The sequence below is a fragment of the Rana temporaria genome, chromosome 8 (genome assembly GCF_905171775.1).
Source record: "Rana temporaria chromosome 8, aRanTem1.1, whole genome shotgun sequence".
In the NCBI taxonomy this organism is placed as follows: Eukaryota; Metazoa; Chordata; class Amphibia; order Anura; family Ranidae; genus Rana; species Rana temporaria.
Genome location: NC_053496.1, coordinates 118990554 through 119011611, shown reverse-complemented (window position 1 = coordinate 119011611; position 21058 = coordinate 118990554). Strand labels below are relative to the sequence as shown.

At 45.8% G+C, this 21058-nt stretch overlaps 1 protein-coding gene across 4 annotated transcripts in view; it reads left to right on the top strand.

Annotated features, from left to right (window-relative positions):
- Positions 1-15774, top strand: part of DLG5 (discs large MAGUK scaffold protein 5) — a 185849-nt gene extending 170075 nt beyond the window's left edge. For all 4 annotated transcript variants that reach the window (XM_040320601.1, XM_040320600.1, XM_040320599.1 and 1 more), the window contains 2 exons: positions 6189-6298; positions 14049-15774. In XM_040320601.1, the coding sequence (XP_040176535.1) occupies positions 6189-6298; positions 14049-14152 (214 nt within the window). In that variant the 3' untranslated portion in view covers positions 14153-15774. The remainder of the gene's footprint in view (positions 1-6188; positions 6299-14048) is intronic.
- The last annotated feature ends 5284 nt before the right edge of the window (positions 15775-21058 follow it).

Here is a 21058-nt window from a genome sequence, read left to right as displayed (position 1 = left end):
TTCATATTTTATTTCTTTTTTTCTATATATATATATATATATATTTTTTATTAAAGGGCTCAGAGGTCCCCAGGCCCCAGATGGCAAACCCCTTTTTAAAAAAATATATATATTTTTTTATATATATTTTTTATTTCTTTTTTTCTTTTTATTAAAGGGCCCAGAGGTCCCCAGGGCTCTGGATGGCTACACCCCTTTTTTTATATATATTTTTCTTTATTTCTTTCTTTTTCTTTGTAAAGGCCCCCCCGCTTCTAAATTCGCGGCAGCCCCCCCTGCTTCTCAATTTCAGGCGGCAGCACCCCCCCCCCCCCCGGTTCTCTGCTCCAGGGGGCCCATGCCTGAAGCTGTGTAAGTGGCCCCATAATTCCTGATGGCGGCATTGTGCTGCCCACAAATCAGGCTGAAAATCATCAGCGGCACGCAGCCAGTGACAGTACTGCTTCCCTTCCCAGTGTTTTAAAATGTACAGCACCCCTGGCTTCCCTTTAGACGTGCACTTCTCCCTTCCTGCCACTGGGTGCTGCTTGTATATAAAAGTGAATTAGAATGTGATTTTATAACATCCCCAGTTTGCTCTTCCCAAGGCTGACTTCTTCATGTCCTGCTCCTCAAGGTATGTCACTGTTTGCTAATCTATATTGTAAATAGAAGTTTTCTGTAGAGTGTGCCCAAAGTCTTTATAGTATTTGATGATTCACTGCAGGTCTGGTCAGTGTTTTAAAAAGTTCCTCTATTTTACACATGGCATGGCATGGCATGGGGATCACAGCACCTTCTGTCCATTCTGCTTTAGCACCATGGGACCCCATGCCATGCCATGTGTAAAGTAGAGGAACGCTTTAAATCACAGACCAGACCTGCAGTCCAGGCTGAGTAAGGCCTCAGAGCACATGGCATTACTGTCTGTATTTAACTGCTTGATGGGCTTATTTTGGGCCTGGCTGGTTCACATGTATGTGTTTTGGCGGCCCACATTTGCGCAGGCACAGCAGCCCATTCATTTTAATGGGCCGCCATGCCTGCGTTTCCTGCAAAGAAAAGCGCATGCCTCATGTAATAGGCTGCGCACACGGCACGCCTATGCCCATCAAGCACTGAAATACAGCACTGTCTGTCCATTCTGCTGTGACTTATCTGCAGTTCCCGCACTGTCAAACTTGCTGCATTTTTAGACGTTTAGGTCACGCTTTTAAAAACACAGTGCGTTTGTGTGTGCAAGAACTGCAGGTAAGTAGCATGGTGCAAAAGCAGAATGGATTTCAAGGCAACTGTATTTTTAAAATGCTGAATGCACCTTTTTCTGCAGGAAACGAAGGCATGGCAGCCCATTCAAATCAATGGGCTGCTGTACCTGCACAAATGAGGACCGCCAAAACATACATGTGAACCAGCCAGGCCCAAAATAAGCTGGAGGGGGGCCCAAAAAAAATGTTTGCCCAGGGCCCAAACCATATTAAAGACGGCCCTGGCAACAAGCAGCCTATGACTGAATTCTCTGCCACTATGTGTGATTTATTCCAAAGGCTGTTGTCGGGTGCTAAAACCCATAAATGCTTTTCTGCCTCTCCTGCTTCTGGTTATCTTCAGATGTTACAACCTGAACTATCTGCTGCTCTCTCATTCACAAAAGGTAAAGGAGATGCTGGCATTTAAGCAGATGCTGCAGATGATTTTTCCCCACCAGAGTTTCATGAAGTTACTTTGTTGACTTCTCAACACATGCTGACTACAGTGGACCCTCTGGATAGATGGACCTGATGCTGGTTATCCCGTATACATTCTTCTAAGCACCTATTATTGCTAGAAAGCCTTTCTTCTTAACCATTCAGAATGTGTCTGATATATGATTGGCCGAACTCTGGTTAGTCCTCCTTCTGACAATACTGTCAGAACTCTGTCATACTTGCCTGCTCTGTGCCAGGGTTTTTTTCACAGAGCGGTCGATCCCCCTTTTCTGGGGTCCTCTGGCGGCACTCCGAGCTCCTCCTTCATATGGAGTGCACCCACGGAGAGCCGCATTCCATGGGGGTACTCGTGCAGGTGCGCTCTCGAGTCCTGCTGCTGCGTTTATTGACACATACAGCAGGACTCTGCCCCACCCCCGGCTCCTGCATCATTGGATTTGATTGAAAGCCAATGGCTCCTGCTGCTATCAGTCTCTGCATTGAGGACCCAAGACAGTGGCTGGAGCTGCTGTGCTTGTCGCTGGAACAATCGGGCTCAGGCAAGAAAAAGAGGGGCTTAAGGGGGCTGCTGCAGCACAGAAGGTTTTTTACCTTAATGCATTAAGGTGAAAAACCACCAGCGTTTACAGCTCCTTTAATTTCTCTGCATATGCGCAGACTTTTATGGTTATGGGCTTGGTTGGCAGACTGCCCTTGTTAAAGGTGACTTCTGCATATGTCCTTCGAAGGCGAGCTCTTCTTTGGAAATTTCCTTGAGGAAATACATTGAGACAGCTGCTGAAGCAAGGGGATTCCTATTCCACAACCAACAATCATTGTTCCCTATTGAATGGGACTCCCCTACCTCACAGCTAAGATCGGTTCAGCCCACTCATGGAACTGCAGGTTCTTCACATAATAACAGGCCCTCTGCCTCTAAGCTTACAAGAACTGCTCACAACTCTTCACAATAAAAGTTCCCTTGCACCCTTAAAAAGAGAGGAGTGGTACGCCTAATTCACAATTTGTTCTACCTTTTTGTTGGACACTTTTTTTTTTACTTTTGGAACTTTTTCTGCTTCATATTTTTGCTGACTGCTTTGCAATATAGACTGAGTTTTTCCTACAACTCTTTGCAGCTTACAGTCACAAGGGATGGTCTTTCCTTTTCAGCGGGATTACAAGGACTTTTCAAAACCCTACCACTTAGCATGGAATGTCTCGTCATGCTTACAGAACAGGACCGTGGAACTGTGTGTGTAAACGCACAGATCCAAGTCCTGTCAGAAGATATACAGTAATCAGTGCATATTTATAGCACTGATTGTTTTATAGTTTTCAATGGTCCCAAATAGTATAAAAAAAGTGTCCGATTTGTCCGCCGCAATATCACCGTCCTGACAAAAATCAGGACTGTGATCACCACCATTACTAGTAAAAGACAAATGCCATAAATCAATAACCTAAATTACCAAAAATATGTAGAAAAATACATAGCCTAAACCAGGGTTTGACAAATTTGCTTGGAATCTAGGAGCCAGCTAAAAAAGTTAGGAGCCAGAAAACGCACCCCGTCCCGATGAGCTTGCGCGCAGAAGCGAACACATACGTGAGCAGCGCCCGCATATGTAAACGGTGTTCAAACCATACATGTGAGGTATCGCCGCGATTGGTAGAGCGAGAGAAATAATTCTAGCCCTAGACCTCCTCCTTTTTTTAAACGTCGCCTATGAAGATTTTAAAGGGTAAAAGTTTGTCGGCATTCCACGAGCGGACGCAATTTTGAAGCGTGACATGTTGGGTATGAATTTACTCGGCCTAACATTATCTTTCATAATATTAAAAAAAATGGGGATAACTTTACTGTTGTCTTATTTTTTTTTATTAAAAAAAGTAATTTTTTCCCAAAAAAGTGCGCTTGTAAGACCGCTGCGCAAATACGGCGTGACAGAAAGTATTGCCACAATCGCCATTTTATTCTCTAGGGTGTTAGGATACAAAATGTATATAATGTTTGGGGGTTCTAATTAGATGGAAGAAGATGGCAGTGAAAATAGTGAAAAATGACATTAGAATTGCTGTTTAACTTGTAATGCTTAACTTGTAATACCAACGGCCACCACCAGATGGCGCCAGCTCACATCTGGTGGTAATAACTTGTAATACCAACGGCTCGCCACCAGATGGTGCCAGCTCACAAAAATTTGTGATATTTTTTTATAGCAAAAAAAAAAGTTGTTTTTTCGCTCTTTTTTTTGTTGCGCAAAAAATAAAAACCGCAGAAGTGATCAAATACCACCAAAAAAAAAGCTCTATTTATGGGGAATTTTTTTTTTTTTTGTGGGTACAGTGTTACATGACTGCGCAATTGTCATTCAAAATGTTACAGCGCTGAAAATTGGCCTGGGCAGGAAGGGGGTGAAAATACCCTGTATTGAAGTGGTTAATATTTTGTTTCGAATCCTTTACTGGCAATGACTGCCTAAAGTCTGGAACCCATGGACATTACAAAAGACTGGGTTTCCTCCTTTCTGATCCTTTGCCAGGTTCTAACTGCAGCTGTCTTTTGTTGTTGGTGGGTCTTTCTGCCGTTTAGTTTTGCCTTCAAGTGAAATGCATGCTCATTTGCATTAAGATCAGGTGATTAACTCGGCCATTGCAGAATATTCCACTTATATTCTTCAAAAGCTCTTGGGTTGCTTTTGCAGTGTGTTTTGGATCATTGTCCATCTGTACTGTGAATTGCTGTCCAATCAACTTTGCTGCATTGAGCTTACTGTGTATCTCTAAACACTGCATAATTCATCCGGCTTCTTCTGTCACATCATCAATAAACACCAATGACCCAGCGCCACTGGAAGCCATGCATGCCCACTGCATCCACCATGTTTTACAGATAGATTTTACCTCCGACATTGGAGAATACAAATTAATTGGAAGTGTACCATCATCCTTATATTCATAGAATAGTCAAAGGGTTCAAGGAACCCCCGTTGACCCTGAAGCACCAACAAAAAAAGGTGGGCGGGGAGGACTATAGCGCTACTTAATAAAGTGGATAAACTCAAACCAGAGCTATCATATAGACAAGTTTACCAAAATGTATTGACATGGTATGCAAAGCAAGGATTAAAACCACACATAGACAATATTAAAACAATGCACATGATGTGACAGCAAACAAATCACCAAACGTGCAATCCCTAAAAAAAGGGGGGGGGAGTTTCAGGTGAAGAGTTGGGGTCACGAGATGGTAAATCTCGAGTCTCTACTAGTTTCGCGATGGATATCGCTTCGTCAGGAGACAATCTAGGGGCACAATGTCCCAGAAGCCCAGGGAGGTCCAAAGCAACCACAGAGTTGGTGACTCTCACGGAAGCCAGAAATGAGGATCTAAAAGGCACCTGGTTACCCTACAGGTAAAAGGATATCAAAGGTGATTGGGGGGTCCCAGGACCAATGGTCCCAATCAATGGGACTGGTAAAGTAGTGAATCTGATCCAGAAATAAGTAGTGAGCGTGAAAAGCATACAGTTACCAATTCAGTGCTGGTCACAGCGCTAGCACTGTGGAGTGCACGGTAATGCACTTCTCCTGGGACCCTGGCTCCAATGCAGGTTTAAGTTTATCCACTTTATTAAGTACCGCTATAGTCCTCCCCGCCCACCTTTTTTTGTTGGTGCTTCAGGGTCAACGGGGGTTCCCTGAACCCTTCGACTATTCATGTTTTACAGATGATGTTGATATCTTCTTCTAGAGCCGGCGATTCCCTGCACCAAAAGAACAGCCACTTGATCGTTCTTGTAGGTGGACGTACCCCCTCCCCCGCCGCCCTCCGGAGCTTTTCTTGGCTCGCTTCTGCGATTGGCGAACCAGGGAAAGAACCAACAGGTTGTGGATGTTGACTATAGAGATTTCTGGTGGGCCAGATGGTCCCCGGAGTCTCTATAATCGTTCAAAGGCCAGGCGCGATGTTATGAAAATGGCATAGTATACTAGCTCATTGTGAAATACTCACCTTAGATCGAAGGCCCCTTACACCACTCCGGATGTCGACATCGCTCCCGGAGTTACTTCCGGGTATTGCATGCTCCGGCGCTGTGATTGGTCAGAGCCGCGATTACATCACTCCCACGCATGCGTGCAGGAGCCACCAGTAACGGCACACTAGCTGAAGCAACAGAACAAATGTGCCATTTATTCAGTGCGCATGTGCAGATGACGTTGGCACATGTTGATACAGGGGATAACTCCTGACACATGCAGGTTTAGGAGATATCCGGGGTAGCTACAGGTTAGCCTTATTATAGGCTTACCTGTAGCAAAAAGTGGTCTGTAAAGGTTTTGAGCCACTTTAAAGAAACATGGTCTTTGTTTATTTTTTGTTTTTTTAGGGTAACAAACACTTTAATTTTTCTGCTATAACTCTCCAGTATACTATCAAATTATATATGGGTTGTGAATACTGTAAGTATAATTCATTCTAATTTTCTCTTTTATATGTTTTTGTTTTGTTTATAGGGAACAAAAGGACCCAATCTTTCTAAGGGACAAAGTTACACAGAAAAATTCCAAAGAGCAGTTTGAATCTGCACAAAAGGTTGAGCAGGAATACAGCAAGTATTTCACAGGTGAGTGATAGTGGCCCGATAAATGATGGTAATCCAAATATGTACAGCTTCTACTTTATATTTTTTTTTTTTTTTGAGACTGTAAAACATTGCACCAACGATCAGCAGATTGCTGGTGCCATGCAGGTCTCCTGCAGATCTGTCAGTGTGCCCATACATCCTGTACGCTAATAGCTTTTCTAGCAAGGTATAGTGACTGGCACGTGGCTTACAGGTGAAACTCAAAAAATTTGAATATCGTGCAAAAGTTCATTTATTTCACTAATGCAACCTAAAAGGTGAAACTAATATATGAGATACTCATTACATGCAAAGCAAGATAGTTCAAGCCATAATTTGTCATAATTGTGATGATTATGGCTTACAGCTCATAAAAACCCCAAATCCACAATCTCAGAAAATTTGAATATTGTGAAAAGGTGCAAAATTCTAGGCTCATATTGTCCACTCTAATTAGCTAATTAAGCAATAACACCTGCAAAGGGTTCCGGAGCCTTTAAATAGTCTCTCAGTCTGGTTCGGTAGGAATCACAATAATGGGAAAGATGGCTGACCTGACAGTTGTGCAGTAAACCATCATTGACACTGTCCATAAGGAGGAAAGCCTCAAAAGGTAATTGCAAAAGAAGTTGGATGTTCCCAAAGTGCTGTATCAAAGCACAGTAATAGAAAGTTATGTGGAAGGGAGAAGTGTGGAAGAAAAAGGTGCACAAGCAGCAGGGATCATCGCAGCCTGGAGAGGATTGTCAGGAAAAGGCCTTTCAAAAGTGTTGGGGGACTTTCACAAGGAAAGGACTGAGGCTGGAGTCAGTGCATCAAGAGCCACCACACACAGACGGATCCTGGACATGGGCTTCAAATATCGTATTCCTCTTGTCAAGCCACTACTGGACAAAAAACATCAGAAGCGTCTTACCTGTGCTAAAGAAAAACAGACCTGGTCTGTTGCTCAGTGGTCCAAAGTCCTCTTTTCTGATGAGAGCACATTTTGCATCTCATTTGGAAACCAAGGACCCAGAGTATGGAGGAAGAATGGAGAGGCACACACTGCAAGATGCTTGAAGTCAAGTGTGAAGTTTCCACAGTCTGTGTTGATTTGGGGAGCCATGTCATCTGCTGGTGTTGGTCCGCTGTCCAGGCTCACCTCAGCCATCTACCAGGAGATTTTGGAGCACTTCATGCTTCCTTCTGCAGACGAGCTCTATGGGAATGCTGACTTAATTTCTCTTCCGTTCATGGAAGGATACAGCAGCATTGACCTTAGAGTTATATATCCTTCCTTTCAGGAGAGACGTAGGCAGAAAAAAACAGCACTTCAAGTGTTAAAACACTTCTTTCAGTACAGCACCTCCCAGGGGGTGGGTTCCCCCGGGTACATAACACTCTCTGCATCATACAGCCCCAGTTTTTTTCTGCCTAACGTTAGGAGAAGACATGGCTCCTCTGGGCCCATGTGCTCTGGAGGTTTTTAGGCGTTTTTTTTTTCGCTTTTATTTTATTTTCCCTGCATTTTTTGGATCCTGGGATCTACAATCAACTGCCGACTGGGTGACAGGCTGGATCCTCGATCCTTGTAGTCCCCCCCCATGTTCGGCCATCGAGCGTGTGCCGGCCTTTAGCTATGCGCCGTCCATGACATTCCCCGTGCTCCAGGGGTGGCCCGTGAGCGACATGCTCCAGGGCACACATATGACCGGTCTCTATGGCCGTGTCAGTGTGCTGGGCCGACAGCCATGCCGTAAGCGGACGTTGGTTCTGTCTGGAATGCCTCCAGCCGGTGGTCGCAGGACGGGTAAATAGTATCCCCTTGCCTTGGCATGGTGGAGGCATGCTCCCTCCTTCCCCTCTTTCTGGGTGGCGGTCTCCGTTACTACCGGGGGGCTGAGCTGCTGTGGGGTGCCATTTTTCCTGTCCTGTGTGTGCTGGGGGGGGGGGGGGGTGCAGGGTCTGGTGCTTTTACTGTGTTCTGCTGTGTTTGTCACTGTATTTTTAAAACACGTGTATGGCCGCCATTTTACCGGTGACGCGCCTCTATTGACTCGGCGGCCATTTTCTTGTAGTCCGCATGCTGTTCTGCATGTCGGCGGCCATTTTGGAAAAGTTTTGGCCTCTAGCGCCAAAAGCTCTCAGCACTCTTCCTGGGGGACGGCACAGCACGGGCAGCGTTCTCGGCAGCACTACAGCCTGGTCGGGTGGTGAGTCCTCTGGGGCGTCCCCTGCTCTCTGTTGTGGCTGGGAGGGTGGCCTGTGGTTCCTGCCTTGCAGTACAAGGGCAATATATATACGGTGGGTCAGTATAGCGTCCGAACCGGAGGCTTCTACCCCAAGCATGCCAGAGTTCACCCTTAGTGCCCCTGTTCCTGCGGCCTCGGTGGATGCTATGACGGCAGTCCTTGAGGCGTTTGTTGCCAGGATTGAAGCGGCGAGTGGCCAGAAGGGGGGTAAAAAGCGCCCCCTCCCTACGCCTTCTTCTGGGGATGTGTCTGACACGAATCAGGCCCTGCTTCTGCGTCTGGCCCCGGTTCCGTCATGTCAGATGATTCAGGCTTAGCCCACACGGACAGTGAGGATGACTTTGCTTCAGGGTCAGTGCATGATAAGGAATTTGTTGGAGCTCTTATCACTGTGGTGCGGGATACTCAGAAACTTGAGGATTTGGCGGAGGCATCAGACATGCCGGTCCCTTTTGGGTTCCGCAAGACACCCCGTACCGCAAAAGTGTTTCCTTGTGTTCCATATCTGGACAAAAGTTTTTGCTGTTCCAAAATACTTTGTGGTCCGTTATCCTTTTGAGGAGGACTTTTTAAAAAAGTGGATCTCTCCTCCGTCAGTGGACCCCCCTGTGTGCAGACTGAACAAGGCTACCACGTTACCTGTGGAAGGGTCTCCCGCTTTTAAGGACCCGGCAGATAGGAGAACTGAGGCTGTTGCCCCCTCCATGCTCACAGTGGTGGGGTCGGCAGTGAGACCGGTTTTGGCCGGGGCTCTGATGTCGCAGACGCTTACCGAACGGGCAAAGTCCTTTCTGCAGGAGCTGGAGGCGCAGAATGCCTCTGGGACCTGTGTGGACCTGGCCGACCAGTTGGTTCAGGGCCTAAAGTTTGTCTATGAGTCGGCCCTGGATACACTGCCTTTGCTCTCCAGGGCCTCCGCGGTGGTGCTACGCCGCCTCGTGTGGCTGAAGTGCTTCTTCTAAAAAGACCTTGGTGGACTTACCCTTTAAGGGTGAACGGCTTTTTGGGGCGTCCCTGGATGACATCATAAAGGATGCCATAGGCGGCAAGAGCACTCTGCTCCCGCATCCTGGAAAGGGTAAGGAGCCTCGCCAGAAGCAAGGGCCCTCCTTTACTACCCCCAAGCGTTTTTTGCCCGCCAAGTGCGGCAGGAAAACGCTTTCAGGGTGCTAAGGCCGCTGAAGGGCAAAAGCGCCCCTGGTACCACAAGCCCAACAAGCCTGCCTCTGCATTAAGGTCTGCCCCCGCATCTCGGGTGGGGGGGCCGACTTCGCGGCTCAGTGGAGATCTCTTCTTTCCGGTAGTTGGGTTTGCAAAGTAGTTTCCTCGGGGTAAAAGATACAAGTTCAAGAGTCCACCAAACAGATTTTTTACCTCCAACCTCCGGATCGCCGGAAGGATCTGTCAGGGGCTGTCCAGGATCTGCTGGCCAGGGGAGTGGTTGTACCGGTTCCCTCAACGGAACGGTTTCAGGGGTTTTACTCCAATCTGTAGTCCCCAAGAAAGAAGGGGTGCGTCCAATCCTGGACCTCAAGGCCCTCCATTGCTTTGTCAAAGTACAGAAATTCAGGATGGAGTCGATTCGCTCAGTAGTAGCAGCGCTCCATCAGGGGGATTTCCTAGCATCCTTGGATATCAAGGACATGTACTTGCATATTCCCATATGCGCAAAACACCAGAAATTTCTGCGTTTTGCAGTCGGAGAGGACCACTTTCAATTTGTGGCCCTCCCGTTCGGCCTAGCTTCAGCACCACAGGTTTTCACCAAGGTGCTCGTTCCCATTCTGGCCCTGCTGAGGCAGCGCGGGATCGCTATCATAGGATACCTGGACGACCTTCTTCTGAGAGCTTCTTCAAGCTCAGAATTAAAAGAGGACCTGTCGGATCCTCCAAAAATTCGGTTGGCTATTGAATACCCAGAAGTCAGTACTGGTATCGTCTCGGCGACTGGAATACCTGGGGTTAGTCCTGTATTCCTCAGAGGCGAGAGTTTTCCTCCCAACGGAAAAACTACAGACACTGCAGTCTGCGGTGCAGCGGTTGACGACCCAGAAATGGGCGTCTCTTCGCTTTTGCATGAGAGTGCTGGGTCTGATGGTGGCCTCTTTCGAGGCAGTGCCGTATGCCCAATTTCACACTGGAGTGTTGCAAAAAGAGATTCTGTCACGTTGGGACAAGCTTCCTTCGTCTCTGGATTACCAGATTCGGGTGAGTCGACTGGTCAAGTCATCCCTAGTGTGGTGGCTGACATCTCCGGTACTTCGGACCGGAAAATCGTTTCTGCCATGCCATTGGACAGTGGTCACGAAGGATGCCAGCCTCTCCGGCTGGGGGAATGTCTGGGGTGTCCAGTCAGCCCAGGGGCGCTGGACTCAGGAGGAGTCCTGCCTACCAATCAATGTACTGGAGCTCCGAGCGATCAAGTTGTGTCTCTCCAAGTGGTCTCTGGGTCTACAGGACCGACCGGTCAGGATCCAGTCCGACAACGCCGCGTACGTCAATCATCAGTGGGGCACACGGAGCTCGGCTGCAGTGACGGAAGTCGCGCACATCCTCCGGTGGGCCGAAAGGTACGTTCCGGCTATGTCGGCCGTGTACATTCAGGGGGTGCTGAACTGGCAAGCCGACTACCTAAGTCGCCAAACGCTAGACCAAGGAGAATGGTCGCTTCACCCGGAGGTGTTTCAGAGTCTGTGACAAAAATGGGGCACTCCAGAGGTGGACCTTCTGGCGTCCCGTCTCAATCGGAAGGTGTCACGGTTCGTGGCCAGGTCAAGGGATCCGTGGGCGGACGCGTCAGTGGCACCATGGGGTCACTATCGCCTAATCTACGCCTTCCCTCCTCTGAAGCTTCTTCCTCGCCTGCTGCGCAGAGTGGAAGCCGAGGGGATACCAACAATCCTGATCGCTCCAGATTGGCCGCGCCGTCCCTGGTACGCGGACCAGGTTTGTCTGGTGGCAGACGTCCCTTGGCGTCTACCCCTGAGAGAAGATCTTCTGTCACAGGGTCCGATCTTTCACCCTGCTTTACAGTCGCTGGCTTTAACGGCGTGGCTGTTGAGAGCCAGGTGCTAAAGGATCGAGGCCTGTCGGGCTTGGTGGTCTCTACCATGCTACGAGCACGGAAGTCTACTTCACACATTCACTTCACTGTGTGAAGAGATGAAATGGCACCCCCGTACATACGTGATGTCCCGGATTCTGCTGTTCTTACAGCGTGGAGTGGATGAGGCTCTAGCCTTAAGTACGGTTAAGAGTCAGATTTCGGCTCTAGCTGTCTACTTTCAGCGACCCTAGGCGGCGCACTCCCTGGTGCGTACGTTTGTGCAGGGGGTTCAGCATGTGGCCCCTCCTGTGCGCCCTCCACTGCCTCCATGGGACTTGAATTTAGTCCTTTCGGTGCTTCAAGAGGCACCGTTTAAGGACATTCGGAAGATTCCCTTGTTGACTCTGTCCCAGAAGGTGTTTTTTCTGGTGGCAATTACCTCGGTCAGACGGGTATCTGAACTGGCGGAATTGTCTTGCAAGGCTCCTTACTTGGTCATCCATAAGGATAAGGTGGTGCTGCGGCCTTAGCCGTCATTCCTTCCAAAGGTTGTTTCGGCTTTTCACATTAATGAGGACATTGTTTTGCCATCCTTATGTCCTCGGCGAAAAACCCGAAGGAGGCCACTGTGCATTCCTTGGACGTGGTTCGGGCCCTACGGGTGTACTTGTCTGCTACGGCTCCGTTTCGGAAGTCGGACTCGCTGTTCGTTTTGGTAACTGGTCCTAAGAAAGGTCTGGCGGTCTCGTCGGCCACCATTTCTAGGTGGATCAGACAGGTCGTGCTCCAGGCTTATGCCCTAAAGGGGCGGGCGGCTCCCTTTCAGGTTACGGCGCATTCGACCAGGGCGATTGGTGCCTCTTGGGCTTTCCACCATCAAGCGTCTGTGTTACAGGTGTGTGAGGCAGCGACCTGGTCGTCAATCCACACCACCTCAAAATTTTACAAGGTGGATGTGAGTGCATCTTTGGATGCCTCCTTTGGCCGCAAGGTTTTACAGGCGGCAGTTTAAGGTAGAAGTTCCTCCGTTGAGGAACTCTGGTTTGTTTGGGATGAAGCTTGGTTTGCTTTGTTTTTTTCCCACCCCTCGAAATTTTGACACTACTTGGGGACGTCCCTAAGGTCAATGCTGCTGTGTCCGTCCATGAACGGAAGAGAAAATAGTATTTTTGTACTCACCGTAAAATCCATTTCTCTGAGTTTATGGACGGACACAGCACCCACCCACCCCTCCTTTGTTTGTACTGCTTGTTTACGAACTGGGGCTGCATGATGCAGAGAGTGGGATGTACCCGGGGGACCCGCCCCCTGGGAGGTGCTGTACTGAAAGAAGTGTTTTAACACTTGAAGTGCTATTTTTTCTGCCCAAGTCTCTCCTGAAAGGAAGGATATATAACCCTAAGGTCAATGCTGCTGTGTCCGTCCATGAACTCAGAGAAATGGATTTTACGGTGAGTACAAAAATCCTATTTTCCAGCAGATCTTGGCACCTCCCCCCACACTGCCAAAAGCACCAAAACCTGGTTCAATGACCGTGGGATTACTGTGCTTGATTGACCAGCAAACTTGCCTGACCTGAACCCCATAGAGAATCTCTGGGGCATTGCCAAGAGAAAGATAAGACCAAACAATGCAGAAGATCTGAATGCCACTATTGAAGCATACTGGTCTTCCATAACACCTCAGCAGTGCCACAGGCTGATAGCTTCCATGCCACGCCGCATTGAGGCAGTAATTGCTGCAAAAGGGGCCCAAACCAAGGACTGAGTACATATGCATGCTTCTACTTTTCAGAGGTCCGATATTGTTCTATGTACTTATCAGAGATTTTGGATTTTCATGGGCTGTAAGCCATAATCATCACAATTAAGACAAATCACGACTTGAACTATCTTGCTTTGCATGTTATGAGTCTCATATATTAGTTTCACCTTTTAAGTTGCATTAGCAAAATAAATGAACTTTTGCACGATATTCAAATTTTTCAGGTTTCACCTGTAAATGCTTATTTTTACCTGCCATGTGTAAATGACATGTTTACTTTTAAATTTGTGTGAATTTAATTTTAAATTTCTCAGCTTATAATAAAACACTTTTGACAAAAAATAGCTGAATTTACCAACCCAATCACCTCGAAAATACGTATGCAAGCTAAATGGGACAGCTATCTTCAAGTGATAAATTTACCTGTCAATCTGCACAATGAACACCTTGAGAGATCTGCTTTCTAAATAGATATTTACTGTCAACTGATATGTTTAGTTTGGAGCACAGACCAAGCAAGCATCTGTACTTTTCAGTGATTTTTCACAAATGTGGCACATCTAAGTGCAGTAGAAATTTTAAATTGAATGAAATTTCCTTCTATAATTTATTTTTCATGATCAGTTTACTATACACGTGGTATTCCTTTTTTGTCACTTCTCTAAAAAAAAATAATAAACATTTTTTTTTCTTTTTCCTTTCTCAGCTGTAATCCAAGGAGGTGCGCTGGTCAACATTTGCACTCAGATCCTGGTTGTTGTAGAACAAGAACAAAACAAAGCCCTGTGGATCCCAGCCAATGCATTGTGAGGTGTCAGTTTTATTCCTCATATGAACAATGAATAAAACATCTAGCACATACTCCTCTTCATTTTACATTTCACTGAAAATGCAATGGAGTTAAAATCCACATGTTAGCAAAATGAATGGGAAAGCCACTGAATCGCCAACAGAATGACTCTAGAAGTCGGCAAGCTGGAAACCAGAGTCCTCTGAATTTGGAAGTCAAAGGAACTTATTTTCACTACACCAGAAGGTCCATAGAGAAGGGATTCACCAAGCTAATACACAAGGGCAAAGCACCCCACATGCTGTCTGTGGAGGAACTATAATGGTTTAGCGGAGAAGCCAAAACTAAACACTTGGACAAATAAGCCTATGGCACCATCAAGGCAGCAATGACAGGGAGTGTGTTGCTGTGCCTGCAGGAGAACTTTTTATCTGTAGTGCTTATGGATTCGGATTAAATTGGGAGCAGTTTTATTTTTTTATACTCCTAACACACTAATAATTGGTACTTGGCCAGGGGTACATCAGGAAGAATTAGTATATCATTGCAAATGTTTAGGTCCTGTAGTGAACCTGCTATGACATATTAAACACTTCACTTCTGGAGATGAATAGCAATGAGTTGCTTATGCTGATACTTGAATGAATGGCTTCTTGGCAGATGGTTAGATTTGTTTCTGTGACACTACCTGTGTCTGCACTTTTCTGGAAACATGCTAGCTGTCAGAATTTTTAATTCATATAAAAAGGAGGGAGAATGAAAGCTGAAAAACATTTGTGGAAAAGTTGGTGCAGTGCACTTACCATGCCTATGTGTCAATATTAATCACATTCGTACACACTTATGTATACAGAGATTCATGTTTAACTATTTTAGATTAAAACCATCGGCTCTCCTACAAACAAAAAATAATTGCCTTTTAAAGCCATTAAACATGCCTTACAATTGCTGATCTCCTGAAAGGTTTTCTAACTACTATTCACAGCGATAGCTTTCTCCAGTTATGGTAGGGAACCACAAAAAGGAAACCAACTAAGATATTAAACTTTGGCTTCAGAATCCATTTTTTGCCCCCGAGGTTCGGTAGCAGAGTAAATTAGGAGCCTCAATGGGTGTTCATGTTTTACATTAAAGGGACCTGGTAAACGTTGTATGTTTTATAAAATAATCATTGTATTTATATCAGAAATAACACAGTACCATGCAGTTATTAACATTATTGAAAGAATCAGCTCCAGAGCAGAAATTTGCTCATACTAAGTAGAATTGACAAACATAAGATGTCTACTAAAGGGAATTTACTTAAATTTCCATACTTCTGTTTACACAAAAAAAATCTATGGTATCTCAGCATTGGTATTATGTATTATTTTTCCTTGATTTCTAATTTATATGTGAAGAAATTACATAAGACGATGAGAACAGGTACCGATTTTAGAAAATTGTTATGTTGTCGACAAAAGGGCAAGGGAGGTGAGCATTCAGATACTGTCTGCTTTGAGTAGTACAAGCCATCATGATGATTTTAATGTTCGTCTTGTCACTTGCTGACAAATATCCTATTTGAGCAATGATCACATAACAATATGCACCTTCTTTACAATATTTTTACTTTAAGAACTATTAAAAAAAAAAAAAAAAATCTAGAGGAGTGGGCCTATAGGCCACTGTCTGTATTGCAAAATAAGTAAAAAATCCCATTCAGGTTAAAATATGTATCGCATTCCCACAGTATATGTGTCCCTTTCAGCTATTTTCACAAACATACTGTGAGATTAGCACAGTTTTATACTATTACTAGCATATACTGCCTTGCTCTATTCAGTGCCGAGAGGCTCCATTTATGTAGCAAAATACAGTGCTACCAAACCCCTAATAGAAAACCCCATATAGCTAGTAAGAGACAATGTCACAACTTTCTACCCTGACAACTATGCACAGACTGGCTAGATGTAATAGGTGTACATACAGAAGCAATGTCTTCTCTATGTAATCGCATTGTTTTTGCTGCAAGTACAAAATAAAATCTTCCAAAATTACCACTGAAAGCTGCTGCATAGTATACAATGAAGCTTACTGTGAAGCATCTTTTAGGCTCCTTTTACAATGGGGTGGGCGGGTGTTGACAGTAAAACGCAGTTATACCTGCGCTATTTGGCCACTAGCAGAGCGCTTTTAACCCCCGCTTGCCACCCAATAAAGGGTTAAATGCGCCTGTGTAGAGCTTTGCAGGCACTTTGGCAGCAGTGCTCATTCATTTCAATGGGCAGGGGCGGTATATACACCGCTCCTTCACTGCCCCAAAGATGCTGCTTGCAGTGCCCCAGTGTGAAAGGGTAGGTGTTCTTCAGGCGCTATGTTTAGCCCAAAAGCGCCTGAAAAATGCCTCTAGTGTGAATGGGTTTTGGTGCTGCTGTTGGGCAGATTTTTTGTACACTCATTAGAAACAATGTGATTACACTGGGGCTGGATGGCTCACAATTCAACCCTTAAAGCGTAACAATTTTTTGGTAGTCGACATGTCCAAGATGCACGTTGACGGATTACGTGCCTGTGTTTAATTATCTGGGTACAAGATAGACGGGATCTAGCAAACTAGCTTTTTTTTGGCCTTGTTTAGTCATAAACCTATTGATTGATAGGATATGGCTAGGTATGGACAAGTAATAGAATGAGCTCTTGATGCAAATTCATGAATGATCACGGTCTAGGGATATGACAATTGACTGACCAGTTTCCTGCACATTATTGGGACACAATTTGATGCTGGCCAGGAATTCCTACTTGACAAAGTCCTCCAATTACATTCTGAACATGTTTCAAGCCTTTACTTGCAAGTAATTATTTTGCACTACTTCCTATAAGAGACAACTAGGGTGATCCCTTCTGTGTATTGGTCTCTGTAGATTATGTTAAGGTTTGTGACTTGCTTTAACAGAAAAACAAACTTGCAGAAATATAACAAAGACTTGGCTGTAATGTATATGCTAGTGCTCCTCCTGGGTCTGGTTAGCTTTATACGGTACATACTTCTGAGTGGTGGAAAGTAGCAGAATTCAGTTTTTACTAAAATAAAAAGCCTTAAAAATAATTAATAAAATATTAATTTCCATAACTTTTTGATGTTTTGTGTGCTGTTTCCTGAAACCCCATTATTGGGATATAACAAAAAATACAGTGGTTATGTTTCAGTGGGTTGGGGGGTACATGTTGTCTTCCATTTGCCATCTTCAGCCCTTTCGTCTTTATTGATTTATTTTTTATTTTTTTAATAAAAAAAATTAAAAATATTGTTTTATTTCCCAAAACGTCTTTCAGGACAGCACCTGAGAGATCATGGCTCCTCCTCCAACAGGAAACACCTCATCATTCCAAGCTTTAACAGGAGGCCACCACGTAGCTTCCTTCAGTTTTTTGTGTTTCCTACAGCCGAAGGAACACCTCTGGTGGGAGCCATGATCTCTCAGGGCTTTCCTGGGAGACAAAAGGTTCTCTCCTGTTCTTTCTGTTTAGGAGAGTGATCCTCCCACTTGCCTCTTACTGGATGGTCCCGTGGGCTCCCTCTCCACCTTCCATGCTCGGGGAGAGCCTGTACTCACTGGGGGTGCTGCCCTTTTATTGCTTCAGATGGGCAGTTGCTGTGGTTCCCCACTGGCCGCTCGCATTGCGGAATGGTGGTGGTACAGGCTGAGCACATCAGGCTGGAAAGCAGGAACTGAGACATCCTGCTGGAAGGCAGGCACTGGGACATCAGACTGGGTAGCAGGCATAGAGTTGGCAGATTTAGGTGGGTCATCAGGTTCAACTGGCATGAAACCAGGCTGGAGCAGGTTGGTTGGTGTGGAGGCAGGTTGGGTTACTGGCAGGATTGTGTGGGTCGCAAAGAACTTCTGTTTCTTTTTAGGCTTAGTCACTACAGATTTGTAAGTAACGGGAGGGATGAATGAAAAGGATGGAATTGAAGGGAGGACTGGAATGCGGCAGAGACACGGGAACAGTGGCTGGAGGAGGTTTTTGTGGAATTGTTACAGGTGGAGGGGAAGAAGCAGGTGGATTGAAGGCAGGGTAGGTGCAGCAAGTAGAGGCTAGGTAATAATATTTGGTAGAAAGCTGTGTGAACTGGGCTGTATCTGGGGTTGCCATAAGCTATAGGCAGATAGATTCTTGGGAAGGCAGGGCTGGAATGTTGTGGCTTGACTAAATGCAGGAGATTTGACTATGCCTCTAGCACAGGTTGAACAAACATTGGTTCACACACAGCCTGTCTGACCAGGGATTGCACTGAATGGATGCAATCAGACAACACCTTCTGGGAACAGGAGGCATAACGGTCACTGAAATAGGCTGGATCATCCTCCTAATAACCATACCAAAGATTTAACTTGGCTGTAATTGAAAGGTGGTGAAAAATAGTCACTCCCCTCTGGAATAAATGATAGGGCTGGCTTTACACATAACCGGATTAACGGCTGAACGTCCTCAAAAGACATGTAACCCTGATCCACTAGAGCAGGGATATGCAATTAGCGGACCTCCAGGTGTTGCAAAACTACAAGTCCCATCATGCCTCTGCCTCTGGGTGTCATGCTTATGGCTGTCAGTCTTGCTATGCCTCATGGGACTTGTAGTTCTGCAACAGCTGGAGGTCCGCTAATTGCATATCCCTACACTAGAGAATGAGCTGATCGGATAGTTTCCATCAGCTGGTCACTGGTCCAATCTTTTAAAATCTGACGACAATATTCACCATCCTCTGCTGCCAGCAGAGAATAATAAATGGTTTTATTGATATCCATAGTAACAGGAATTAACAAACCAGGATGGTTCCTCAATGCAGCCACGTCTGGTCAGGGAGCACCTTGGTATACTGTCAGGGAAGCTAGTAGACCAGACTGTGTGACTGCACAGAGGAGACCAAAAATGCATGTAGGTGAATATATAATAATTTATTAAGTGAACAAACACACAATCACCTCCAACAGGACACCGTGCAATAAATCAACCAATAAAACAGTGACCCACAGAGAACTATAGACAATATGTACAAAAATGGGAGATACCAGAAATGTAGTAAAAGCCAGGCCGAGGTCATACACAAGGGGGATATCAGCAGATGGTTAAGGACGGTAGACCAACAGGGAGAGGGCGGATGGATAGGCTGCAGAGCAGGGATCCAAAGTAATCTGGTAACAGGACAGGTATGCAAGGTAATCTGGAGACAGGATGGGCTCGGGATAGGGATCAGGTCGGGTCAGGATGGCAGGCTAAAGGTCAGATGAGAGAGATACGAAGGCGAGCATGTGAGGGCTCGCCGGGTATTTATAGGACTGCAGTGATTGTCCTCATGTGACAGCTGAGCGGAGGAAGTGCTGCCTGCCCCACACTGCCAGAATACACCCGCTGGTGGATGCCGGTACTACGGCCCATGGATCAGGCATTACCACCAGCAGGTGAGATCCTCTATCAAAGATACTGGCTGCAAGAGGACACCTGCTGGTGGACACTAGTACTGCAACCCATAGGACCAACAGTGCCACCAGCGGGTGAAGCCTCTCCTGACATTATCGCAGATCATCAGCTGTGAGCAATCAGGCTTGGAAGGAATGTCCCAGCTGAGCCTCTACTAAGCACATTCAGCAAACAGTGCAGATAATGCAAAAGCACATAACGCGGTGGATAGCAGCCAGAGTCAGATAGTATATTGTTCAAAGTATGTGCATATAATCATGCCGTTTTAAAGATGCATGGTTCTTGATACAGAGGCAATAGCATAGTTTATACATGGTTGTGGATAAATCACTTTGCACCCATAGACTCTCTCTTAGCAGTCTTGCTGACATAAGCAAGCACAATCCGTGCATTCCAATGAGTGAGCACATTCAACTTTCGGCATTCAACCCGTTAGGGAAAACTCACAATTACTTGTAAGCTTGTATGTCCGCAGATATGGTGAGCCAGGTCTTGCATGATTCACTGTACGCCTGTTGTGCTTATACAATCTTCCCAGCCGTTCAGGCTCTCTGTAAAGGATTGTGCGGGTGTATGAGCTTCGGTGCATCACTCACAGGATTCCTGTCTGATCGATCACTTCGGGTCAGCGGGGTGGTACTTGGCATTAGGATGTTAAAAACTGCATGGCATGGTCAGGATCGTTGGTGTGCAAGAGCAATTGCACCAATGGGTTTTGCCTACTGGTCACGTGGGCTTCCTCCGGATAGCGTGACACTCCATTCCTCAGTCTTTGAAAGGTTTTAAGGTGCCCTCAATGGGGATATCCGGTGACATCTCGCCAAGCCAGATCGCAATTATCTTAACCCATCAGAGGGGTCAAAGCTGATACAGGTGAAACTCTAAAAATTGGAATATCTTGCAAAAGTTCATTTATTTCACTAATGCAACTCAAGGTGAAACTAATATATGAGATAGACTCATTACATGCAAAGCAAGATAGGTCAAGCCGTGATTTGATGAATATGGATTACAGCTCATGAAAACCCCCAAATCCACAATGTCAGAAAATTTGAATATTGTGAAAAGGTGCAATATTCTAGGCTCAAGGTGCCCCACTCTAATCAGCTATTTAAGCCATAACACCAGCAAAGGGTTCTTGAGCCTTTAAACGGTCTCTCAGTCTGGTTTAGTAGGAATCACAATCATGGGAAAGACTGCTGACCTGACAGTTGTGCAGAAAACCATTATTGATACCCTCCAAAGGAAGGGAAAGCCTCAAAAGGTAATTGCATAAGAAGTTGGATGTTCCCAAAGTGCTGTATTAAGGCACATTAATAGAAAGTTATGTGGAAGGGAAAAGTGTGGAAGGAAAAGGTGCACAAGCAGCATGGATGACTGCAGCTCGGAGAGGATTGTCAGGAAAAGGCCATTTAAAAGTGTTGGGGAATTTCACAAGGAGTGGACTGAGGCTGGAG